The 27524-nt window shown below is 39.6% G+C and overlaps 1 protein-coding gene and 1 long non-coding RNA gene across 9 annotated transcripts in view; one reads left to right on the top strand and one right to left on the bottom strand.

Moving 5' to 3' along the window:
• The window catches only part of CACNB2 (calcium voltage-gated channel auxiliary subunit beta 2), a 380949-nt gene that overhangs the window by 143062 nt on the left and 210363 nt on the right, over window positions 1-27524 (top strand). The window contains exon 1 of one of the 8 annotated variants that reach the window (XM_025445590.3): window positions 14634-15188. The exons of the other annotated variants lie outside the window; for them this stretch is intronic. Coding sequence (XP_025301375.1) covers window positions 15108-15188 — 81 coding nt within the window. The 5' untranslated portion in view covers window positions 14634-15107. Of the gene's footprint in view, window positions 1-14633; window positions 15189-27524 lie in introns of those variants that run through there. 8 annotated transcript variants of the gene reach the window in all.
• On the bottom strand, window positions 220-14699 carry LOC112659106 (uncharacterized). Its single transcript, XR_003136176.3, has 3 exons — window positions 14420-14699; window positions 4381-4526; window positions 220-561 (listed from the first exon to the last, which is right to left on the bottom strand). It is a non-coding gene; the product is annotated as an uncharacterized LOC112659106 (long non-coding RNA).

Raw genomic sequence — 27524 nt, 5'->3', positions numbered from 1 at the left:
ACTTTGCAAAGATTTATAAAGGGTGGATAAGATAATTTGGGAGTACACAGTAGAAATCCCCTCTTTCTAATTTAACACATGGAATTCATGGGTTATTTATGGCAGTGTTTCTCAGTGTGTTCATTGGGTCACTAGCATGAGAATTTTTAGGAGTGTTTGTGAAAAGAAGTGCCCATCCCTGGGAACAATGCCAGATCCATAGAATCTGCATCTCAGGGATGGATCTTCATCATTTAATTTTCCATAACCTCTCCGTGATTTTTTGTGCACACTGTAGCTTGGAGAGATCTCAGAGAATCAAAGGAAATATGAAAGTCAGGCTGGGAGTGTCAGGAATTGTGAGAATCTGGGTGGCAGGAATTGTGGCCAGGCTCCTCATTGTCCTTCTAAGGCGAGGCAGCTCACCTCAAGTCAACTTGTGTCAGGTTAGTCAAGGTTCGAATTCTTCAGAGAAAGGATCTGAGTGGAACAGCCTGATCTTCTTCAGACCAGGAGAGGGGAGGACTACTTGACTGACAATGGAGGAGAAGAATTTCCCAAAGGAAACACCAAGCGTTGTTTCTAGGAAAAAAAAAAAAAAAAGTAATAGGTCCTGTACAGCAGAAATTACAGATGATCTTTGCACAGACATAGAACATAATGATAGGAATTTTTAAATGAGCCATGCTCTCGCATGGTTAAAGCTTAGGAAGTGAAGCATTAGCATCTTTAAGCTTAGCAGGGCTGAGGTTCCTTGGTTACATAAATGCGGATTATGGAAGATGAAGTTTGTAGGAAAAATCCAGAATTGCCTTTCCAGTAGAATTATGCCTGGTAAAAACTTGATGAGAACAAAGACTTAATTTTTGAGTCGATTTGAGTAATTAATAATGACAGTAAAGATTTTATTCAGATGTTCTGTAACTATTGGCAACCTGCTGAATTATAATATTGAATTGTAACTGAAGTCTATAGAATCAGCTAAGGAACACTACGAAGAGTCTATCAAGAAAAGCTCAAGTAAAATATCATATATTCTTTTACTCCTTGCAAGGTATGACTTTTGTTACCAGATTTAATTCATACCATTTATTTCTCCTTGAGCAACACTGACCTTCTGGGAACCATGGGTTGGAGCAGACACAGTCCTGATAAATGTCTAGCATGAAAGATGCACTGTGGATTACATATTTCTAGAAAGTTCTACTCCTTGGCAGTCTTAACTAACCTCTAACCATTAAATCATTGTGGATGCCACAGAAAGAAATAGGATATCCCATGTGTGATGGCATGTGATAGGCCACACTGGTAAAATCTATTGGCAGCTTTCCTTACAGCAAGATTAATTTGGCGGAAATAAATTGACTTGTCTCCTTATTTTAATGAACTAAATTTCAGTTCCAGAAAAATAGCGAAGGGAAAGAAGGCACCTAAAGTAGAAAAGGATAAGGAAGAGATTTTACAAACTTGTTTCAAAATATCAGCACTCGGGCAGCCCCGGTGGTCCAGCGGTTTAGCGCTGCCTTTAGCCCAGGGTGTGATCCTGGAGACTCGGGATCGAGTCCCACGTCGGGCTCCATGCATGGAGCCTGCTTCTCCCTCTGCCTGTGTCTCTGCCTCTCTCTCTCTCTCTCTGTGCCTCTCATGAAAAAATAAATAAAATCTTAAATATATATATATATATATATATATATATATATATATATATATATCAGCACCTCAGTACCTTTTTTTTCCCCTGAAGGAGCACTGAAAATGCCTTTAAAAGTGTTTTAATTAGGGGCGCCTGGGTGGCTCAGCGGTTGAACATCTGCCTCCGCTCAGGTCATGATCCCAGGGTCCTGGGATCGAGTCCCACATCAGGCTCCCGGTAGGGAGCCTGCTTCTCCCTCTGCCTGTGTCTCTGCTGCTCTCTGTGTCTCTCGTGAATAAATAAGTAAAATCCTTTTTTTAAAAAAAGTGATTTTTAATTGCTTCAGAAAGTTTCTTGAACGAGCTCCCAAACGCGAATCCCTCAAATTTGAGTAAAGCAATACAGACCCTAGAACTTGTAATCTTATATTTAAGGGCTCTTGGCAGGGTTTGACTGTTCATTTTTGTCTAGTGGGAAGGGAGGAGACATCAGAGCTTCTGCTCATCCCATCTTCTCTTCCTTTGGGGTCACAAAGGAGAAATCTGTGTATTTTTTTTTCATGCAGTTGCAGACCTCTACTTTAGTTAAATTCTTCTGGTTTTAAAAATTTATTCATTTTTAAAACTTGCTCAACCCCTCTTGAAACAATCAATTTCATAGATTTTCATTTCTGAACCATAATTATAGTGTGCTCATTACTGTTTAAAATAATAGAATTCTTATTTCTACAGACCAAAGAGCACTTTAAGTTTTGAAATGAATCCCGACTTCAAAGGGAAAAGCCATCACTGCTAGAAAGTACTTTTCTGATTTTTCGTTTATTCCCTATATGAGTCCTTATTGCACTGTTTCTTTCATTGAGCTTGACTCTTGAACTATGATTGACAGTACAATCAGGTTAAAGAATACTCTTAAAAGACACTGATTTGGGTTCTTTTCACTCTACAGCTCCATGAAAAATGAGATGACAATCTGACTTTTTTTCTCAGTTGATTGGATGTTCCTTGTTTACCTTCTTAAACCTTTGATGAGACATGCACTTCTCTATGGCATTTTTTAAAGTTGTTCAGGCAGTGAGGATTTCTCTCTGACAACTCTGCTCCATTACTCTCTGGAGAAAATGGCAATCACTTGGAGCTTTACAGTTTCATCTATGATTAGATTTCAGACTGTAGGCTTTAGTTAACTGCTAGATCTCCAGTGGGTCTGATATAAGTACTGATATGCTATCCTTAGTACGAGCTATCAGAATTCATTTCCCCAATATTATCTTGTTAATGCTAGTACTTCTTCATACAGGGGAAAACTTAGCCTCCTAATAAACAGATGCAAGAGACTGCAGACACATGTATTTTTTTAAAAGATTTATTTATTTATTTCAGAGAAAGAGAGAGAGAGAGCACTCATGGCATAGGGGGTAGGGAGGAGAAGAAGCAGAGTGAGAAGCAGATTTTCCTACTGAGCTTGATCTCAAGACCTGAGATCATGATCTGAGTCAAAATCCAGAGTCAGAGGCTTAACTGACTGAACTGCCCCGGTGCCCCTAGACACATGAATTTTTGAAGATCAGCTTCTAGGATCTGATGAAAGGGTATACACCCAGAATTATTCTCATTTTAAATGAATTGGCACATGAAGAAAATAAAGTCCATTCTTATTCTTCATGAAAGAATGGTTTTTAGGGGAAAATAAAGTCCATTCTTATTCTTCATGCAAGAATGGTTTTTAAGGGACACCTGGGTGGCTCAGTGGTTGAGTGCCTTCAGCTCAGGGCGTGATACCAGGGTCCTGGGATCGAGTCCCACATTGGGCTCCTTGTGGGGAGCCTACTTCTGCCTATGTCTCTGTCTCTGTCTCTCTCTCTGTGTGTCTCATGAATAAATAAATAAAATCTTAAAAAAAAAGAATGGTTTTTAAAGTTTATTTTAAATAATGGTTCTGCTTTTTGTAAAGCTCACACTAATACACTAAATGTTTTTACTGTATGACTTCTAAATTACCGTGTAGTCTAACTAAGCTCAAGATTTGAATTTCAGAGTAAATCTTCACCTTCAGTTTTTATTAGTAATGTGAACCTATTTCTCTGGTTTCAAACTCTGTGACTTCATTGCAACCAGAATGCTGAAACTTTGTTTAGATTAAATAAGAACTCATTATCCAACTTTTCTTCATTCTTTCCCAGCCTTTCATAAGTTGCCATGAAAGAATTAAAATATACCTTATAGCAGTTTTAAATAATAACTAATCAATCCACTCAGAATATCAATGTACCATGCGTTGTTTTCAGCTTCACATAGTCTAAGAGATTAGAACTGCTGCAAACTTTGGTTGAAAAGCAAAGTGATCTCAGTTTCATGATAAATTAACTTTAGAAACAAAGAGTGAAATTGATAGAAGCAGTAATAAAAAGAAATGAATAATTATGCCAACCTTATTAGAAATGCCAGTCATGTCCTTGCCAGCCTGTAGCCTTGTGTTACGTGAAATTGCCGAACGCATCCTACTGCAAAGGGCAGCCCTACGTGGGTTACACAGACTCCACTGCCCTGCATCCCTCCAGGCAGCCAAAATGTGTTCGATCGGGGGAAGCGCTTTGACTCAGGAATTTAAATGAGGGATTCACAGAATCATTTAGCTCCAGAAGCAGGAGCCAAAAACTGGTCATGGATGAGGGGTCGAGTCACAGGGAGTCACAGGAGGCCCAAAATTTGAGTAAAAATATGCAAGGAAGCAGAAGCTGTGTATATGTCAGAAAAGGTGAGACTCACCCAAGTGGCTGGGAGTGCAGGAAATAGCATGGCCCCTGAAGACAGTGCTCAGGAGGGCAGGTTCTGTTGATGGCACAGCAGCAGAGTGGAGATCTAAAACAGGTCCTGGCCTTTCTGAAGTCCGATTATTCACTTTTTCAGAGGTCCTGCAAATGCGTATCTTTAAAATAAGGCCCTGCCACTTGAGGGATTTATTTATTTATTTTATTTTATTTTATTTTATTTTATTTATTTATTTATTTATTTATTTATTTATTTATTTATTTATTTATTTATTCATGATAGACATAGAGAGAGAGAGGCAGAGACACAGGCAGAGGGAGAAGCAGGCTCCATGCAGGGAGCCCGACGTGGGACTCGATCCCAGGACCTCAGGATTGCGCCCTGGGCCGAAGGCAGGCGCTAAACTGCTGAGCCATCCAGGGATCCCCGATCTCTGTCCTTTTGAACCAAGTGGTCCAGACTCCAATAAAGAAAGGAAAAATCACATTCACCAGAGGAGACGAGTGAATACCAAATGTGAGCATAGACTCAAATAATATATATACAGGACACATCAGTGTAAGGTAGAGGTGAAGGGTAGACACACAGCTTCATAAAACAAGAATGATTTCTCATATTCTTTAAAGGGAAACATATTTGATTCTTAGCTTGATGTTTAGGTTTATTCATTAATTCAATAAGTATTTGGTTTCTGGCACATTTTAGATACTCTCTTATTCTAGAGGGACATAACGATGAGTCAAATAGTCCCTTCCCTCCAGGAACTTATAGTATGTGCCTAGAATAAAACAATATCTTTCATTTTTAAAACAGCAGACTGCTTTTGAATTCTCAAACTGTTATCCTCACTTAGGCAGATTAATCTATGGGAGCTTCTCTGGGAACCAGTTTCCTGCAACCAGTTATAATGTGGCTATTTGCCTGTAAATCTCAGGTCAGATCTTAGATTTAAATGAGTAGCCTTCATACCATCCAGAAATGGATCTTTTCTCAATGACATAAAATTTTGTGTGCTAGTATATCTCATTAGAAGGAAATGACTACTACTTTGTTTTTATTTATTTTTATTTTTTTAAGATTTTACTTTTTTATTTGAGAGAGAGAGAGAGCCAGCACCAGCAGGGGGGAGAGGGAGAAGCAGACGCCCCGCTAAGCAGGGAGCCCAACTCGATCCCAGGACCTTGGGATCCTGGGATCCTGACCTGAACTGAAGGCAGACACTTATCAACTGAGCCACACAGGCACCCTACTCCTTTGTTTTTAAAGATTGATTGATTGATTGATTGATTGATTGATTGATTTATGGGATAGAGAGAGAAAGAACCAGTGCCTGCGAGCTAGGGAATGGGCAGAGGAAGAGGGAGATGCAAACTCCCTACTGAGCATGGAGCCCCACCCAATCTTCTGACCCTGAGATCATGACCTGAACCAAAATCAAGAGTCAGACCTTTAACTGAGCCACCCAGCACCCCAGGAAATGACTACTCCTAGTAGTATTGTTACTATATAGTCAGAATTTAAGGCTAATCACACAAAGGCTATACATGCATTACAACCAAAGAAGTACAGGATTTGTATTGAGATTTGATGTGGTGAGAAATAAGAAGCCAACATATTTGTGATCATAAATCTACATGGATGTGAGTAGGGACATGGAAGGAAGACCCTTGGCATCTTAGGCAGTTGGACTCCAATGAAGAAGCTCAGGGACCACACTGTCCTGTATTCTCCAGATGAGGTGATAAAAGGATGAGAATCTCAGCGATGGGGGCCATTGAGAGACAGAAAGACAATGGAATATAAATATAGTGATTCTAATTTTTCCTATTTTTACTCATAAAATATTATTTATTTAGACCAAAATTGTATGTGTCCCAAGGGTGTTAGAGCTAGAAAATGGCTAAGATGACCAAAGATAGTCATTCTGCTTTTCCTAACATGTTTTGGGTCAGTCACTCCCCCGCCCCAAAAATAGTTGTCTGTTTTTTAATCTCTAGTAAGTTTTGGTTAAAATTCAGGATACTTGCAAATCTTCACCCTTTTCTTATCAAGGACATTTTAATTTAGCTGGTTGGCCAAATTAATGAAATCTGAATGTCTTTGGCTATGTTTTTGAAAGCTGTCCCAGAACTGGTAAAACACACACACACACACACACACACACACACACACACACATCATTCTATTCTTTCTGGAAGAAGTTCAGATAGGCCCCTCCCTCCCTGCTGCTATGACCTCCCTCATTTCCCTCTCTCCTCTCCTCTCCCCATGTTCAGTAAGAAAGAACCAGAAAATGGCTTTGTGACTATTATTCAGTAACAAGTCATTGTCAATGACTCCCTCCAAGGGACAGGATGCTGTGGTTAGACCCTTGCTTAAGAAGTCATTGTTTTATGACTTTTTCCATGTCCTCGTCCTCTCTGGGTTAGATTACTGCAGCGTGCTCTACTGGGATGTATCTTTGAAGTTCACTTGGCAAACACTTATATTATCACTTCAGCCAACATTTTTTTGTGTATAATATGTCATAGTAGTATATATTAAAATGATGAATGTGGTTCTTGCCCTTGAAGAATTGTTAATCCAACAAGGATCAGCATTTAGTTGATAGCCTATCGTAAGATGATAAATTGTCATAGGAAGTATCATGACTTATTGACAGAATTTTGGGAAATCTGTTAGAAATATTTGTATTGGAAAGGCATAGTCCCTAGCACAAAAATATGCTTAATATATGCTGGGCGAATAAATAAATAATTCTGGGTGGATTTTGTTTTCTTCCCAAGTGATGTTGTCCTGATATCTGGAATATGAATGCAATTGAGATTCTTGTGTAATAGTTAGGTATTTATTTGAAAGTGACAGACCTCAATTTAAAGAAGAGAGTAAAAATTGGAAGAAAAAAATATTCGGATTGATCTAAACTAAGTACAGAGCTCTTCAAAGTCACAGCTTCTAATAGCGCTGGCTTGAGCTAAACAATTTCCTGTTCAAGAGAACAAATTCTGACAGCCATTTCAAATCATCAGAGCTAAGTTTTTATTAACTGTATTTTTCAGTAGGCCATCAATTTATCCATTATATTCATCAAAAATTAAGAAAAACAAATTTATACATTGCTAATTGGCCTCCCTCATTTGAAAGCATGTGTACACACAGTTTAGTTTTGAGCAGACCTAAATTCTATTTTGAATGATTAATACTGCATGTCATTTCTCCACAATTGGCACGTCTTCATCTGGATTATGAGTTACATTTAGAGAATAAGAATAATAATCATTGACAGTGAGCATTTATTGAGTCCATACTATGTGCTCGGCACTCTTCTAATTGCTTTGTAAGGCTCATTGAAACCTTATAAACTAGGAACTCTATAAAATCCTTTTCTTTTTAGAGGAACAAATTGAGACACAGAGGGACTGTGGCCAGAATTGGACAGCTAGTAAATGCCAGAACCAGGATTTGAATCTGAGTCTACTCTTTTATTCATTACATTTTAGGTCTCTGCTAGTCATCATGGCCATTCTGTGCATATTAGAAAAAAGACTGTCTTTGAGTGGACAGATTAGAAAAATGCCACCCCTGTTGGGCAGATGTAGCCTCTGTTGATTTCACTCCTAACTTGGCCTTTGGCCAGGGCATTTTTGCAGTGCACAGAACGTACAACACTGCATGGCAGCCTCATCTTCACGTCTTCCACTACCTATCAGTACTTTTGCAAATCTCAAGTAACTTTCACATGCATGATTTATTTGATTTTGGCTCTGGCCATATTACATAAACATAAAAGTTAATTATCCTTCCTTTACAAAAGAGAAATTGGAGACTCACACAGGCTCATACATTGATCACACAATAAGCACCTCATGAAGACCAAGCAGGAATCCAGGAGCAGGGAGATCCCAGGTACTGAGCCACTACATGCTTTACAATCTACATGCTATATACATGGTTTCATACAATGTTCACAAAAGCTCTTGTGGGCTAGTTGTCACTGGAGTCTTTATGTGGATGAGGAAACAGGCCCAACAAAGCTAATTCCCTTGCCCTAGTTTCCATATTTTGTACATGGAGGCATCAGAGTTCAATTTTGGTCCATTTGACTCCAAATATGTGCCCTTTCTGCCATGCCTACTCCATCTCTACTAGAGTGTATCTGATCAGTAGGTGTAGATGTATACACACACACACACACACACACACACACACACAAAGACTCATTGGTGTTGAGTACTTGGAGTTTAGGATAAAGCACTGCTTAGACAAAATAGCCTACAGAGGATACACCAGGGAAGCTACTGCTTGCAATTTTAATAGGTTAGGACCTAAAGATGTAATACTTTCAAGAGGGAGAACCACTTACTTCATCAGGATGCACTAATTGAGCACCTGTTAAATACCAGGCAGCTATTTAGTTGTAATGTGAGCTATAAGGCTGAAAATGGAAGCACTTATCCTCCAGGGGATCACAGTCTAGTTAGTGAGATAACTAAAGTGCCTAGATGTGAAAACTCTAGCTACTCAATAATCCCCAAGGCCCTCTTTCAATAGGGGCTCACTTAGTGGATTCACAAAAGAAACACAGATTTGGAACCTCATGGACTTGCAACTCCATTCTCTCCACTGAACAGAGTGGATGCATCTAATAATAGTAGACATTTTTTCCCAAAAGCAGAGCCTGAGACAAGGACTCAGTGCAGGGAGTTTATTGGGCTGGTGATGTCTGGGGGACAGAGATTGAAAAAGCCAATATAAAAGAATGTTATCAAGGTTGTGGGCAAGGGGGCTAGAGTGGACCAGGTTTCCTGAAAAGTGTACCAAAACCTCCCAGAATTGTCCACTCTGAGGATAGCAGTCAGGAGCATGTGTGTCCTATTCTGTCTCCTATTCATTGGGAGTCAATGCTAGGGACAGAGACTCCCCCACTCTTCTGGGTTTGCTGCTAGACTGAGTGGATGTTTACAGGATCTAAGGCTCTGTGGCAGAGTGGAATGTTGCATGGCATGGCTTAAAGACCCAGAGTAAACTGTTGCTGTGGCTGAGATTGGGGGTGGTTGAGAAGATGGGAACCTGTTCTAGTCTTTTCCATGAGTGGCAGCACTGGTCAGCTGTTCTTATTATAACTGGAAAGTTAGACCAACCAAGAGGGCAGATGTAGGCATCAGACTCTAGGGAGTCAAAGCTGCATGTTGCCCTGGGTACTTAAAGCTCTCTGGGTCTCTGCAGTTGCCCCTCACTCCTCATCATGAGCTGCATGCCTAGTGTTCATGCGTTTAGATAGTATTCATTCCCTCTGAATCTGGGCCGGTCCTCTGGTGCTATTAGTCACTTTTGACAAGTAGAGCATGGTGGAAGTAATGGTGTGTGATTTTCAAGGTTAGGTAAGAATCTTTGCAGCTCCCCACAGGGTTTCTTGGACTGCTTGCTCTTGGAATACTGTCTCTCAGAATGTAGGTGGCATACTGAGAGGGGCTCCAACCACATGGAGAGGTCATGTGTTGTGCTGTGGTCACCAGGCCCAGCTGACCTCCCAGCTGACCTCCCAGCTGACAGCCTGTATAACTGCCAGCCATGTGAGTGGCATCTTGGGTGTCCAATGTAGTCAGGCCTCCAGATGACTCAGCCCCAGCATCTATATGACCATAACCACATCAGGGTCCTCAAATGGAAACTACCCAACTGAGCCCAGGGAACCCACAGAGCCATGAGATGTAATAAATTATGGTTTTAAGCCATTAAGCTTTGGGACAATTTGTTGCAGATCAGTAGTTAAGCGGCATGGGATATCAATCAGTTATTTCTTAGATAACAGTAAGGTTTTACTTTGGTACCCAGTCGCTATATGACATTTTAAAGACTCAATTTTTTTACTTTTTACTTACCATAAAAACGAGCCTTTGAAATAATTTTGTGGAATAATATTGCTGCTTATCAGTTTTCTCCTGATAGCTTTATAGATGAAATTCTTAGATTTATTGTGCCATGAATCCTTTCGTAGTCTGGTAAAGCCCGAAGGAGTTTTTCTTGGAACAGTATTTTTGAGTGCATAATATAAAATTTGTAGAATTAGAGAGGAAACTGATCATATGATGACATAGTTTTCAAAATATGTTAGAAGCCAAATCTGTGATATAATACACTTTTTATTAGTGTAGTAAATAACAATACTAACAATCTTGAGTCTTAGAACACCCAACTCATCCCTAGATTTTTCCCATTAACATTTGATACACTTTCTTTTTTTTAATATACTGTGTCACATCTGTCCATCTAAACATCTATCCATCCATCTATGCATCATCAAACCATCCTAATGTCTTTATGCATGTCAATGTAAATTGCAAAGCAAATTGCAGGTTTCCTCTAAATGATTCAGCATGTATATCATAAACTAGAAGATGGACATATTTCAAGATACCTGAAACAATTATTATCTGATGAACATATGTGTGATTTCTATTGCTGACATCTGTAACTGAGAGAAATGCTAAATTTCAATCAGAAGTTATCGAAAATAAGATGCAGTCTTTTTCCATTCAAGTTCATGAACTCCCTAGATTTTATTCATAGGTTCCTTGGATTCCAAGAGTCCCACATTAAGAGGTCTAATATGTGAAATGTGCAGTGAGTCCATGAATTAATTTAAAATTTAAGTCAAATATATACAATAATCTAGGCATATTTTAAAACTCAAGTTTTTAAAATAAATTCTGATGCTTTTACCTTTTGGGTGCTGTAGTAAAACTAAGGAAAGAAGTTTAGAATCCTCCAAAGAGTCATTGAAAAGAAAAAGAAAGGAAGAATTATTGAATTGACATCGGTATGAGTTTGGTAGGCCTGCTGTAAGTACCCTAACCTGAGTGGCTTAAAGCTACAGAAATATATTGCCTTATAGCCTGGAGGCTGGAGCCCAAAATTTTTTTTTTAATTTTTTATTTATTTATGATAGGCACACAGTGAGAGAGAGAGAGGCAGAGACACAGGCAGAGGGAGAAGCAGGCTCCATGCACCGGGAGCCTGACGTGGGATTTGATCCTGGGTCTCCAGGATCGCTCCCTGGGCCAAAGGCAGGCGCTAAACCGCTGCGCCACCCAGGGATCCCATGGAGCCCAAAATTGATATATTATTAGCAGGGCCATGCTCACTTTGATAGCTCTAGGAGAGAATCCTTCTTTGCCTCTTCTAGCTTCCGGTGGTCAATGGCAATCCTTGGCTTTTGTTCCTTGGCTGACAGATGCAGCCTTCCGGTCACATGGCCGTCTTCTTCCTTCTGTGCATGTCTGTCTCTAGGTTCACAATTTCCCCTTCTTGTAAGGACACCAGCCATACTGGATTCCGGCCCAACCTAATGATCCCCTTTTAACTCGATTACCTCTGTAAAGACCTTGTTTCCAAATAAAGTCACATTTCCAAATAAAGTACTACTGGGGGTTAAAAGTTAAACATAGCTTTTGTGGGGGGACATAATTAAAGTGATAAAAAGAGCAGACCATTATTATGCAAAAGAACAAAGGTTTAGTGGTACTCTGAAACCAATTATTTCTAGAAGGATCTGAGATTAAATATGACTTGGACTTACATGGTCTTCTTTTTATACAACTCTCTTCTAGAGCTTTAAACTTGTGCTGGATATCTCTTCATGATTTTTAGAAAACTTGAAGTATAAAAATACAAATCGAAGTGATCGCTGGGATTCATGTGTTAGTCAAAATGTCAGGTTCCAAATTACTTCATCTATTTTTCAACAGTATTACACTGCAGAAAATTTTAACAGAAAATTATGTTCAAAGCACCATTTTAAAATTCATAATGGAACTGTACCTGGTTAGTCAACAATGGTTATTGAGCAACCGTGACTACGGTATTCCCAGAAGAGAAAAAAAATATGCTAGACGAGGGCCATGTCCTTAAGGGGTTTATAGCATAATGAGGCATATGAGATTTACTCATACACAGACTCAAAGGATACTCAAAGGATTTTTTTTTATTTTAAAAATCCCTTTTTATCTCTACTTTCATGTGTATCTAAAAAAAATTTTCTGATTTTTGAATTGGTTGAAAATTCAGGTCACATTTGTAATTTTAAATGTAGTATTGGGTTTTTCTTAAATTCAATATTGGAGGCACGTGAGTGGCTCAGATCATGATCCTGGGGTCCTGGGATCAAGTCCTGTATAGGGCTTCCCACAGAGAGCCTGCTTCTCCCTCTGCCTGTGTCTCTGCCTCTTTCTCTGTGTCTCTCATGAATAAATAAATAAAATCTTTTTTAAAAAAATTCAATATTGATTAATACTGCCTATACAAAAATCATCCAAAATCATTAGAGATCAATTTCACTAGGTTGTTGTTGCTTTGATTAAGTAAGATAAAAATGGGAAAATATTTACCACATAGAACATTTTAATAAATGTTGGCTATTATTATAAACTGTATCTGTTGAGTGGATAGCACAAAGTCATCAGTCATTTAGGCCCCTTGTCTATAGCACTGGTATTTATGTGGCTAACTGTTGTCCCATCTTAGCTGCTTTATACTTCACAAAAATGCAATTCAAAATACAGTTGACCTTTGAACAACATGAGGGTTAGGGGAGCCAACCATCCATACAGTCGGAAATCCACATGTAACTTTTGACTCCCCCAAAACTTAAATGCTAATCATGTACAGGCTTTCGAAGTAACATAATCAGCTAGCATGTATTTTGTATGTTCAATATATTAGAGACTGTATTCTTATAATAAAGCAAGTGAGAGAAAAGAAAATATTAAGAAAATCATAAGGAAGAGAAATGGCATTTATAGGACTATACCGTGTTTACTAAAATAAATCCACATATATTAGGTGCCTGGGTGGCTCAATCAGTTAAGTGTCTGCCTTCAGCTCAGGTCATGATCCCGGAGTCCTGGGATGGAGCCCTGCATCCGGCTCCCTGCTCTAAGCCGGGAGCCTGCTTCTCCCTCTCCTTCTGGCCCTCCTCCTGCTTGTGCTCTCTCGTGCTCTCAAATAGACAAAAATTTTTAAAAATCCATCTGTAAGTGAACTTCATCAGTTTAAAACCATGTTGTTCAAGGGACAACTGTATTTCTTCTGAGGAGCTGTGGAAAATTATTATTTTCAAAATAAGTAGGAACCATAATTTCACAGAATTATCAGACACTTAAGGGAAACATCTGGTCTTTTATATATATATTTATAAATATATATACATATACATATAAATATATATATATTTATATATATGTATTCTTTGAGATTGGAAACAACCCAAGGAAAAAAAATCCAGATGTCATATGATTTCAGAGAGAGAGGAGTCTAGAAAGCATGGCTTTGGCTCAGTAAGTCTTCATTGAAAGGTATTGAATATCTCTAAATCTTAATTCTTCATCTTTAAGGTGTTGATATTAATACCTACTTCCAGGATTGCTTGGACCTGAGTATATGTAAATTCCCTTACGTCATGCTGGGCGTGTAGTAAATGCTCAGGAAAAGTGGCTTCCGATTCCCAACCCCTTTTGTAGTCTCCCATGACCTCAGTCTCTTGGTCAACGTGGTCACCCAGCCAGGGAAAAAAATTTTGATGCAATGGAAAAATGCTACGCATTTCTTTTCTAGGGATCTAACTTTCAATCTGAGAGAGCATTAGAATTTGAAAGAAATGGTTTGCTCCCCCTCTATTTGTATCTGTGCTGGATTCCCCTTGCTAGCAGATTCCCTCCTGCAGAACCTTCCAGAAGGCTTCTGTCTGATGACAAGAAGGACAACAGCATGGAGTTGTTCCAATCGCGTGGTGTTGCTTGCTGAGGGGGAAGGCAGAGGTCCGCCTGTATAATCCGATTTCATCAACTCACACTAATCACTACTGATAGTAGCAAAATTTAGCCTGGATCTGCTTAGTTAATCTAGATTGACAGGAGGTAAAAGAAAAGGGACACAAGGACACAGAAACAAAGGGAGGAGAGCCAACACTGATTTCCAGCCCTGCTCTTCCTTCTGGGCCTCCTAAATTGCTCCCCTCTGGGGCTTCTATTTTTCTTACCTTATAAACAAATGTCCCTGGTTGTTAGGAGACCAGCCTTTTCACGGAGCAGTCTCATCAACAACAGGTGCACTGTGAGTCTGGGAGACCGCGGAGAGAGCACACCTACGTGAGGCTGCGCAGAAGGTACTTACAGGTACACATTGTACCTGAGACTATGTATTATTTATTGAAACTGAGCTCTGCTTTCTCTTGATCCTCTGGGCAGCCCTGGAGCCAGGCGCCTCCTAAAATGGTTGCCACCAGCTGCTAACCTGCAAGGTCTCCTAAGTGCTTTGCTTTCACCATTCCTCTTCCTAAGTGATTGTGAGCTCCCGCCAGCGAGCTTTTCATTAAAGCTTGGGGAGCAACTGGGACTTGCACTTTAGCAGCCGAGGGAGGAATTCCCCTGGGATTTTGGACATGTTTGCACATGGATTCAAGTTTTCTTTTTGAAGGGAAGACTCCACTCTGGATTCTGCGGATCTAGAGAAGAGAAGACACACATGTTGCATTTTCTGCCTCCATAGACGGAGTGGTTGAAGTAGTGATCTGTTATGTGTGTGTTCACATGCTCAGTGCTGAGAAGAAAAATGGGTTATCTGAAGGTGATCTTCATTGTTACTTATGACAGCTGTGTCTGGCAAACCAGGGCACTTTTTGCATTTGGGTAACAAAGACATTTGGAATATACTCCAGTGGATTTTCCATGTTGGTGAAACTGTTGTTGGCCACCGCAGTACTGCTGGTTGCCATGCTAAAAACACCTAAGGGTAAAAATGTCTCCTGGGTAAGTAGATAATGATTTTATACCTCTTAAAAAAAAATTTTTTTTTCAAGCAGAAACACATAATTGGAGAGCTTAAAGACATCTAGTGGTTTCATGATAGAAGTGTTGGGGAGACTTGCAGAAAGGATTTGCCTGAGAAAAGCATAGAAATGTCTGTATTAGTGTTAGAGATTCTTTGGCAAAAGCCTGGTGGTGTGCTTGCTAAAATATGAGCTATAAGACATATGAATTCTAGGCTTCTGTTGCCGCTTTGAAGTGGCTTCCCTTTTTACATCTAATTTAACATGTTTCAATATGAAAATCAAGGTTTTGATTTTAAGGTGTTTTTAATTGTTTGTGTTCAGCAAAGATAGTGTAGATTTCCTTGGGGAGTATTAAGTCAGATTTGACTGGTAGGATGTGCAGAGTTTTCATGATTTGGGTATCTCATTCCCCCTGTTTGTTTGTTTTTTTTTTCTTAGAAGCAAGATAGCAATAGGTATTTTTCGATTTTACCCATCTAATTAAATTCTGTCAGTCAATAATAGACATGCACAGTGGAAGTTACACATTCCAGGAACAACAAGGACATGTTAATCCTAATTAAGTTTCACTCATTTATGTTGTTTTAAGTTAGTTTCCTACCAAAAATACATAATATACTAGATTGAGCTCAAAATAATGGGAACAATCTGTAAACCCTTAAAGGAACAGGTGGCTTTAGTTCCCTGCTATCATGTTTGGGACATTAAAATTAATAGGCAAATGGATTCCCTTCTACTCTCCATATAAAGTTGGGTCTCAGACACCAATGTGTTCAGCCAACACCAGCACATACAACCCAACCATACTCGATGCAGAATTTATTAGATTTATGATTGTGGTCTTCTTAATATAACTCAGGAGAAAGAAAGGATTCTATTTTCTACTACCTTAGTTCGAAATTTACTAATTAGGTTATTCTTTGTATGAAATAGCACAATACATATTTGAAATGGCGACTGATCTTTTTCTGTTATTGATGGTTGTTCTTCATAAAAAGAGATGTATCTTAGTTGAAGCACAATTCCCAATTCCCAGAATTATTTCAAGCAACTGACAAAATTTTCTTTCAAGTTATTATTCATCGTCAAAACTTACATCGATTTCTTTGGTCATGACATTATTATTGTTACTGTTGATTTTTTCGCCTCCTCCCAGTATAACCAAGGGGTATGATCCACAGACCTCTGGCCTATCCAGTGAATTTCATTCCCTCTCTGTACGGGTGGCTCCAGCAGCTAATTGTGATTCCCAGTTGGGTCTCTGCCACTTTCTCCCAGTGTATAAACACCAAAGAAAAGAGTAGTTCTGAAAGTATATCCCCTCCTTCATCCGATTAATCCCTTCTAAAAGATTAATTCTCCCAAAGCAGTGTCTGCCTAATGGAGTGTTTCTGCCATGAGGGCAAAACTTGAAACATTTTATAAGCTCAGACCACCACTGGGTTTGGTTTACTTCAGACTCAGTTGTGCCAATATTTTTGTAAAAGTTCAAGTTGTTGGCTAAAAATTTAGGAACGGTTATTTTAATAGAGTCAGAATGCTTGTATTTTCTTAGGTTATAATTTTCACTGTATATTCCACTGTATAAATCTATAAATGTCTCTGTACCAGGGCTTGTCAAAAGCAAAGTTTATAAGTTTAATTACTATTACATCATAGAGAAGACAGTAATTTTGTTGGTGTGTGCTGATCGTGCAACAAACCAATAGTGACTATTCGTTAGTATTAGAAAATGTCTTATTTTGAAATACAGGGCACAGACAGGCACTTTCAAATGTTGACCAATGCTTCGAATTTAATCAGTTGTGGTTGTTTTAGGCATTGAATGACATTTGTCTGAGTTTTTTGGCTATGTGGGCTGAAATGTATCTGGTAGTCCTGCCTTTGCCGTTGGCCAGTTTCCATTTGAGCATTTATGTAAACTTGAATTTAAAGGGGGAATAAAATGATTCATCTCATCTCAGACCACACAGCGAGTCTCTCAGTGGAGAGAGGGGGTCTTGTATCTCTTTTTCCCTGGTTCATCTCGAGTGTTCCTTAGATATGCTTTGCCCATATGATAAACACAAACGTGTTGCTGAATATCACAATCCAGGGTGAAACGCCACTTTCTTTTTGTGATGCACACTCTGTGGCAGCGTGGTGTCTGGACTCCTGTTTATATCACACCTGAGAGTTTCTCAGGCTGGAAAATGAATGAGTATAGCAATTACCTGCTTCTCTGAGATGTGAGGATTAGCAAGTCATCTCAATGGTAAGGGTTCAACCATCATTCAACAAATGCTTATTAAATGTCTTTTCTATGATAGTCTCAGCCCTGAGGAAACAGCAGTGAATAAGATATTTGAAAATCCCCATCTGCATCGAGCTCACATTTTAGTGAAAGGAGACAGACAAAAAGCAAACACATAAGTAGTATGTAATATGCTGAATGAAATAAAGCAGGGAATGGGTTAGAAGGTGTCAGGAATTGGGAGGGGGTGTTGCAAATTGGTTGATCCAACTATTTGAGCAAATACTTCAAGAATACAACAGAACCAGCCATGTGGAAATGTAGGAGTCAAGCATTGCCAGCAAAGGAATGTTGAGGTGCAAAGGTCCTGAGGCAGGAGCGTGCTGAGGTACATGAGACTAGCGTGGCTGGACCACAGGGACATTCTTAAAATGTCTTTGTGTCTCCTGAATGCACTTGCACATCTTTGGTAATTATTTCATTAGGGATTCCAAGGCAGATCTAAAGGTCTCTATTCAAATCTCTGAGACTGTGGTGTATAGGGGCTCCTAGGACAGTGCACACCACACTTGTCAGATAAGGGTTACAGATGGCACAAAGGAAGGGGAGAGAACTGATTATCATGACACATTCATGCTTTATAGAAAGTGTTATGGCCCTTCAGAGTTGAGAAGTTTGTGTATTTTGATGATGTCTCAATGTTGTTGAGTCATTGTTACAGATAAGAATAATGATGTTTTTGGAGTAACCAAAATTAGAATAAATTCTAAAGTAACGTTAAAGATGGTATTGGGAAAGAATACTTAGGGATAAAGATCCAGATATATGAAACACAACTTTTCCAATAGCAGTTTTTACTTTTTGTTAGGATGTGGCTAAGTACATAACGCAGACTTTATTATGGCATCTCCACATATTCTTTGACTATAAAATCTCTTCCAGAAGTCTGTGTTTTGAGACATAGTCATATGGAGATTGTTCATTAAAGCTGTATGGACCCCTTAAGGCTTTAGATCTGACTTTATGCCAGACTGACCTACTTTGTGGAAAAGTCACTCTACCCTGAGGAATACAGAAATAAAAGATCCCACTTAAGATCCCATTGCTGAGCAAACTGCTGTGCTGTTCTTTTAATTCTCAAGAGCTGATATCAATCAGACTGAAGTTTCTGGATATTCCAAAACTGTGCTCCTCTTTAAAATTATTATTTCTGTATGGTACATAGCATATTTCATTAGCTGCTTTCTTGGTACCATAAAAAGCTAATAAAATTTATGTAAGAAAATGAAGGCAGGCTATAAAGGACATAAATGAATTACATTCTCCTAACAGAGTGCTCGTGACTAAGAACTCAGAAGTTTGGAATCTACCTTCTATTTCTTGTTTTTGTTTTTTTTTTTTAGGATTTTTACCTTCTTTTTCTTAATAGAGATGCTCCTAGCAAATGCATTAAGTAGGCACGTGTTATTGTATTATAAAATACCTGTTACTAGAAATTAGCTAAAAGACTAACATGAAAATAGAACACACTACATACAGGATGGGGCATTAATAGTTTTCTGAAGTGGAAAAGCTCTACTCCAGTGAAAGACTCTATCACTTCTCCTTGGTCACCGTCTGTTTCATCTTATTTCCATATAAATGTCTTACTCAAATTGTCAAGTATTCACTCTTCTCCTGAGGTCTTGTTTTTTTAACTTCTCTGATAGATATTTGTGTCTGTCTTGATGAATTTAAAGCCGAATGGTTTTAAGTTATCACTTTGTGATAACTTATCAGAGATTTGCCTTTTGTTGGCTTTGCTTCATGAGGTAATGTAAGTTTCACAGCAGTATTGAGATTACTGGTCTTTCCGTCAATAACAGTCTCTGAAAATATCCAGTTTTATATTTCTCTTTTTTATGCTCTGAACATATGCTACTGTCATCAGAAATATGTCCCTATTGGTGCCTGGCTGGCTCAGTTGGTTAAGCATGGGCTCTTGATTTCAGCTCAGGTCATGATCTCGGTCGTGGGATTGAGCCCTGCATCGGGTTCCACCCTGAGTGCAGAGTTCACTTGAGGTTCTCTCTCTCCTTCTTCCTCTGCCCCTCCTAACCCTGCTCACTGAAAAAAAAAAAAAAAAAAAATATATATATATATGTGTGTGTATGTATTTTTTGTATTTATTTATTTTGTATATTAATAATACATATATTTATGTATTATTTTGATATATATATATATATATATATATACACACACACACACACATATCCCTATTCTTCTTTTCTCCCTCTTGTTTCCTGTTGGATATATTAAGTTTATTATACTTATTTCAAACACCTGTGCAGGTTTTCCTTTTTTCAGTTTCACTCAATTGACAGGCTATCAAAGTGTGCCTCGTGATACAGATAAATAGGTAAATTACTTATTTTTGCTCACAGCTTCTAAGGTTCTTTCAAAAACTCACACATGGAGATCGTTTTTTTCCTTCTTCCAACATTTTTTTAAATTTTTTTACTTATTTAGTAAATAGCTTATTTAGATAAGCTCCATAACTAGCCTTGGAAATCTGAGAGAGTATACCAGGTGGCTTTAGTCAATATGCAGTTATATAGCTTTTTATAGCCTGCCATAAAGCATTAAGAAATATGTACATGTATGAAGGCAGCTTTGTTAATTATGTTTTTAAATATTAAAACGTGCACCTTTTAAAAATAATCATAGTTCTAACTTACGGGGTAGTTATATATTTAAAGGGGAGCGAATCATCATGTCCCGTCTCCAATGCTTTTCCGCTGCTTTCCTGTTTCCTATTTCTCTCTCTGGTGACATTATCCTCTCTTTTACTCAAACCCAAAGCATCATTGACAGTGCTTTGAAATGGGGAATATATGGACTATAATGGGGGATATATGAACTTTAGAAGCAAATTCTGAGTTTAAAGCTTGGTTCTTCCACCAGCTGTAGGACCTTGACATTATTAACCTTTGAGGTTTAGTTTATTTATCTGTAAAATGGGGATAATAAAACTTTTCCTGTAGAAATACTTTTTTAAATGATGTATATGGATTGCTTATCAGAGTGCTAGCACTCAGAAGCAGTTTGTTACATTCCAGTGTGTTCTTTTTGTCTTTTCCTTTCCAATCCCATGGCCATAGCACTGATTCGGGGATCTCTTGTTTTGTAGCTACTAGACTCTAGCAGCCTCTGTACTGAGTGCTAATTCCAAACTGTCTCCTCTCCAACTCATTCCAAATATTTCTACTCTTCAGTAAATTCCTTTAAACCCAGATTTTCATCAATTCTCCAGTAGACTAAATCCTTTAACAGGTTCCTCATCATCCATAGATAAATGTTCTTGAACCCAACTGTTTATCTTCACAGAGAAAGTCTAGAATTGGAGGTAGGCTGAGAGCCAAAGGCCCTCTGTTCTCCCCTCCGGCTTCTTTCTCTTGGGTTTGAGCCATGGTCTTAGACCACGGAGCTTCCAGTTAGTGGAATTTCTCTTCCAGGGGTTCTTACTGAGCACATGTCTGAGAGAGAGAGAGTCAACTCCTCTGCATGCAGATGCTCCCCATAGGCTTCCCCTTGGGGCTAGCTTTCTGCCTGAATGATCTTGAGATGGAAGATCATGGCCTACAGACCAATGGAATGTGGGTAAGGAAGGAGAGGGAAGATCTAATAATTATCCCCAAACCACTTACTGGTCTGCTGAACTTTCTTTTTGTTTTTTTTTTTTTTTGTTTTTTTTTTGTATTTGGATAAGGTTTAAAAAAAGAGACACTTCAAGCAGGTACATGAAAGATATCATTTAAAATCTACACTTGAGGGCGCCTGTTGGCTCAGTTGGTTAAGCATCTGCTTTCAGCTCAGGTCATGATCCCAGGGTCTTGGGATCCAGCCCAGCTTCGGTCTCCCTGCTCAGTGGGGAGTGTACTTTGCCCTCTGCCCCTCCCCTCAGTTCATGCTCTTAATCTTTCTGTCACATGCACAAAAATATATAAATAAAATCTTTAAAAAATATCTAAACTCAAGAGTGCCAAATCCAGACTAAATAAAAAGTGTGACATTTCTTTTTTTTTTTTAATTTTTTTTTTATTTATTTATGATAGTCACAGAGAGAGAGAGAGAGAGGCAGAGACACAGGCAGAGGGAGAAGCAGGCTCCATGCACCGGGAGCCTGATGTGGGATTCGATCCCGGGTCTCCAGGATCGTGCCCTGGGCCAAAGGCAGGCGCCAAACTGCTGCGCCACCCAGGGATCCCCAAAAGTGTGACATTTCTAAGAGAAGGTGTTGACCAATGTCACAGTTCATCTTACCACATCTGAGGTATTTAGAGCCTCATCGGTCCACATCGTTGGAGCAATTATGACTTGTTCCCTAAAATCAAGAGGTGATCCCATTTGCAGTGGTTTACCAAATCATGATGTGTTCAAAGGAATCTGAATCTGTGCCCAGTTGAGGATTTTGTTCCTACCGTGTTAAGTGACAGCCCCAGCAGACATTAGCTGCCTTGATCAGCAGGGTCAACAAATCTTTCCAGGAAAACACACCTCAGCCCTGCAATTCCACTGCTTGGTGAGCAGGGCAGGTGTGACAGCCTTCCTTTATATAGGTAAAGCAGAAGTAAAATAAGGATGAGTTGGTTATTTCCAACCTGAGAAAACCACTGTGTGGTCTGTATGGGGTTGGGGGTGTCCTCCTTTCAGTAATTAAATGGTGATGTATTCAAGGATGCTAGCTTTGGGGAGAAGGTTTGAGAGATTCCCCCATGAACAATCTCAAATTAAGTTACTAAATGCATGTTAACCGTGTTTCAGGGATTCAGCCAAACGAGGGTGACCAGAAGTCCCATACTGTGCCTGTTGCCCCCAACAATTATTGATAGTGACTGTCAGTCTCAGAGGTGTTCTGGTTTGGATGATAAATCATGTGGTCACTCTCGATGTGCAATAGAGTATGAATGGATGATGAAAGTGGAGAGCAGTGGGGAGAAGGACTGGGAAAGTCTGAGCTCTCCCCAGAAAAGGCTCTACTCTGAGGACTCTGACACTCAAGGAGAAAGGGAGGGTGCACACATCTGTGGCACTGGCAAGGAGGCATCAGCTTTGTGATTTTGGGAATGTTAATTGATCTCCTCAAGGATCCCTTTCTTTTTTTTTTTTTTTTAAGGATCCCTTTCTTTACCTGGAAAATGGGGGTCATTATACCCACCTTTATATCGTGGTTGTGTGGATTAAGCGTAAGTATCCAAGAAACATAGGTCTTGGAGACAAGATATGTCATAAGAACAGTGAGACAAGCCATGCTATTGAAAATGGCCTCTGAGAAATCTGGATTTCTCAGCCCGACCTGAAAGAGGGTCAACATCTAGCCTCAGTCAAGGTTCTGGCCTGGTTCCCTACCATTTCCACAGTTAGAACCTCTGCTCTCTGAGGGGCACCTGGGTGGCTCAGTTGCTTAAGCATCTGCATTAGGCTCAGGCCATGATCTTGGAGTGCCAGGATCCAGCCCTTGCATTGGGCTCTCTGATTAGTGGGGAGTCTGCTTCTCCCTCTCTCTCTCTTCCCCTCGTCCTGCTCCTGCCCTCTCTCTCTCTCATGTTCACTCTTTCTTTCTCTCAAATAAATAAATAAAATCTTAAAAAAAAAAACTCTTTACCTCTCTGAACACATGCTCATCTGTGCCCCTGTGCTTCTGTTTCCATTGCATGGCTAACGAGTTGACACCCACACCCCTGAAATTTAATTGCTGCTACTTCTGAGCCAAGTTCAAAGCTAAGTCTTATTAGCAAAGGTCATATGAAAGAAAAGAGATCATTAGATTACCCTCACCACATATACATGTAGGCCTGGTGCAAAAATAAGTTTGCATTTATGTTATTAAAACTAACAGCACATACTGCAATAAATGTCAAAGTTCTAGGTGTTTAGTATGTCTTTGATAACTAATATGTTGAAAATGCAGCCAAGGGGCACCTGGGTGGCTCAGTCGCTTGAGCATCTGCATTCAGTTCAGGTCATGATCTCAGGGTCCTAGGATCGAGCCCCACATCGGGCTCCCTGCTCCACAGAGTCTGCTTCTCCCTCTTCTTTTACCCCTCCTCCTCCCCCACTCTTGCTCTGTCTTGGGAACTCTCTCCCTCTCAAATAAATAAATAAATAAAATCTTTAAAAATAAATAAATAGAATGAGTCAAAATATGTTAGTTTTTATCATCAAAATGACACACTGACTTCTGGGAGGAAAACCCAGGATATTCAGTATACTTGGCAGAGGAAAGAAAGACAGGGTTTTTCTCCTAAGGACTAATGCTAACCCAAGCAAATAAGACAATATAAGTCAGGAAAGAGCGTTATTTTAATTTGCACTCTACCAAAAAATGATGGTGAGAGGGGAACTGTCAAAATGTGGAGGAAGCCTCCACTACTTTCAAAAACAGAGACTCACATGCAGGAGTGCAAGCATATCAGTATTCCGCTCACCATGGAGGTTTGATATTTTTATCTTGGCACAGTTTGCTAGTTCTTAGGTCTTGAATTTATGATCTTATTAACTTCCCAAGTCAAACCAGGAGAGTGAAATGAGCTGACTTAGCTGTCTTTGGTAGCATGAAGGAAAGCACCCGGCGGTGGTTTGTCCATCTATCCCACCTGGTTGAACAAACTTCACAGGGCAAATTCACTGTGCCTTCTCCTAATGTATAAGAAGGATGTGAAAACCTCCCACTTCCTGGAGCCCCCCCCCCAAAAAAAAAACCCAAGTTAAGCATTCTATTTAAATTAGTCTACCCATAAGAAAGGCTGGGAGTGAAAATGTTATCAACCTATCAAAACAGAAGGAAGAAATAGTATTGCCATAGGTTTCTCGAAAGTGCCATCATCAGGCATCCTGGCAGCCGTCTGAGGAGCTGGGTAGGGCTGCAGCCATCTCAGCTGCTGGCACCTGGGAACAGCAGCAGTGACAGCACATATTTCAAAATGTGAGTGACAGGCAGGTGGGGGGTGGACTCTTCTAGACTTGCAGGCAGACTGCAGCCTTGTGCAGTCTGGGCTCAGCATGTTCTTTGTAGAGCTCTCTTCCAGAATCATACCTGTAAGCAGGTGTCCTCTAAACTTGGAAGTTTTGTCGGGTCTCTTTGGGGTCATTAGTCCCAAAGGGGAATTCACAGTGAAGGGATTCGGCTTAGAGCCTTGTTGGCTACTGGTGTTGCCTCCGAAAATAAAGGATTGGAGAGAGTTTATTTTTGTTTTTGTTGTGTCGTGAAGTCTGGGCAGGGGCACAGCCAGAAAAGCAGGGATGTGAGAAATGTTTGAGGGAGGGAGAAGGAAAAGAAGAAACAAATCTCCATGCCACGTGTCTCCGATGACACACTTGCTCCTTTGCAGAAGTCAACACTGAAGTCTTAGATGCCATGACAACTCACATGACTGTCTTCTTTCTGCCACTTTCTCAATAATCTTGCAGAAACCCTGCACAGATGTCAGAGTACCGGCTGTCGAGGCCGGCTCTCCATGTAGGGGCGCATCCCAGCTCTGCCCTGGACCAGCTCTGGCACTAGTCCCTTGTCTTCGTGAAGACAGTTTTTGCACATGACCAAGGGGGAGAGTTATATCTGGCCTCACCCCCAACAGTAGAGAGCAAAACGATCTCTGTGAGTCTTCCACTGTAAAACATTACACACGTGTGATTTTTTTTTTAAATGAGATTGAAATTCATTCGATTTCTAGAAAAACTATCAGCATTCTAAAACCAGAATTGCAAGTCATGGTAACAGTGGACCAGTGCGTTTCTCAGTACGCAATGGGCAGGTGTTGTCCCTCCAACCAGGACATGAAAAACTCCCACTTCCATCTAAGAGAGTGGAGCATAACAAAGGGTTCAATACATTTGTTTCAAATACGGAGTTGAAAAGATTGCTTGTTTCCCCCGATTTCCAGGTGAAGGATAAATCTGTGCTCATTTTCGCTGCACTTTTTTTCCCCCATGTAACCTAAACCTGTTAATATCTATATTCAGCAAAGCTGACATGGTTGCCTGGCAACCTGGCTTAGTGAGCTAGCAAGACACCAAAGCAAGAAATGAAATGCGGCTAACAAAACCGTGGTTTATGCTGCCGTTGCACAGAAATTCATTCCCCATGTGTTGTGTATGGATTTTTATTTTCAAAATATAAATAAATCTTTCCAAATGTTACCTCAAGGCGATTTGGAGTTTAAAAATTATGGTATATTAGATACCATTTCAAGGAAGTTGAATAAGTGTGGAGGAGAAACCTCTCTCTGCTCTTTAATTTAAACAGGGGGTACTCATTTTCCCCCCGTAAGTCATCATCTCCTCTTCACTCTCACTTTTCATTTACTCTGCAGGAAGATGTATACATTATTCCTGGGATAGGATGTCATGGAAACTCAAGTGTTGACACCAGGACATAGAAGTTTAGGATTAATTATGGCCAAACACATATTTTTGCATCATGTATAAAGGAGTACAGAGAAAAATGAATTAAAATGACTCTACTTACGTAGCTTTCTCTACCTTTCCACCTTTATATGCTTTCTTTTCTTGTATTCTTCCCCATGGAAACTTTATCACCTCTAAAATTGAGAACAGGGAAAGCCTTTGGATTAAAGAAAATAAATATCATCCACTTCATGCGCAATGTAGAAGATGTAACTGCAGGCAAAATTTGGAAGCTACAGTTTCCATTGTCTGTTGTTTTATTATCTCACTTTTTCAGAGTTCAGGTTTTATTAAGTAAGTTTGATAGTCAAAGGAAAGTAAATGAACAGACTCTGAATCAAATCCTTTTTGAAATAAGGTTGGAGAATAATGTAGGATAAAACATATAACTGAGATTCGAAAGTTGAAGATGTGGGTAAGTCTGACAAGGGTGAGAACAGAAGACTGAGCTTAGTAATATCTGTGGTTATCAGCATGAATTCTCAAAATCTGCCTGAAAATATCCCCTGATATTTCCTACATGATGGAGGAAGCCAGTCTTTTATTATTACTTTGCCATCAAGTAGTCAATTACATCAATCTGATGTTCTTCTTTCTCTTATCCTTCTTCTGTAGATGGTATGAATTATGCATTTTCAAGACAAACTGGCAGTCCAGATCTTATGTAAAATCTCCTAATTTTTAAGTGTTGACTTCAGTAAAAACAAACAACCTCGATACCTTGTAGGTCAGGCTGAACATACCCGGAAACCAGAATATGCTTGCGGTTGCCATTTGTGACTCTGGATGCAGGGGGAGGGGGATGGGGGTTGGTGGGGGAATCCTAAGGAATTCTCACCTGTGCAGATGCTGCAAATAAAAGTGAGAATTATCAGGGAATAGGACAAGAGATGGGATCCTGCTTGACACCATAGTAACTAGAGATGCAGAGGAAGGATTTCAGGAGGAAGAGAAGGGGTATCCACTGGTCAAAAGTGACTTTAGCGAAAGGGCCTTTTTTTATCTCAGAAGAGGAATTTTCAAGGGGTTGGTGACAGTCAAGCACAAATGCAGTGAGTTACAAGGAGTGTGTGGGTGATGAAAGTAAAAACCAGCAAAATATAGCCTACATTGTCCAGAAGGTGGAAGTATGCCACAGTCACTTGGAAGAAGCAAATTGAGAGAAGATGTGAACAGATTTGTAGACAGAGCACAAATTTCTGGAACAAGTGGCAGAAGATAAGACCAAATACAGAGGTCTAGAGCTAACTTTTGAGAGAATTAAGAATTTAAAAAGGGAACAACACAAAGATGAATATGTGAAGGTTTTGTGAGTGTGGATCATGACATAAATTCTGAATTGACATTTCCGTTGACATGTCTTGTTTAGTTGACAGTAGAGGGGAGGCGCTTGGAGAATGAGAAAGGCAGAGTGAGATAGGAGGGAGAAGGCAAAAGGTCTGTTATGAAATCATTGTAAGCGGCGTTGAGAGTCATGATGAAATTGGGTAAAGTGATATGTGTTGAGAACCTCCAGCAATTTGCAGTAACCCTGGAGAAAATGACTAAAATTCTCTTTCCAGTGAAGAAGTAGAAACGGAAGATGGTTAGGGAGGGAGGACTCATGCATGGGTTGCTAAAGACTGTACTGCT

This window comes from Canis lupus, chromosome 2 (assembly GCF_003254725.2).
Source record: "Canis lupus dingo isolate Sandy chromosome 2, ASM325472v2, whole genome shotgun sequence".
Lineage (NCBI taxonomy): Eukaryota > Metazoa > Chordata > Mammalia > Carnivora > Canidae > Canis > Canis lupus.
This window is presented reverse-complemented; position numbering and strand designations above follow the sequence as displayed.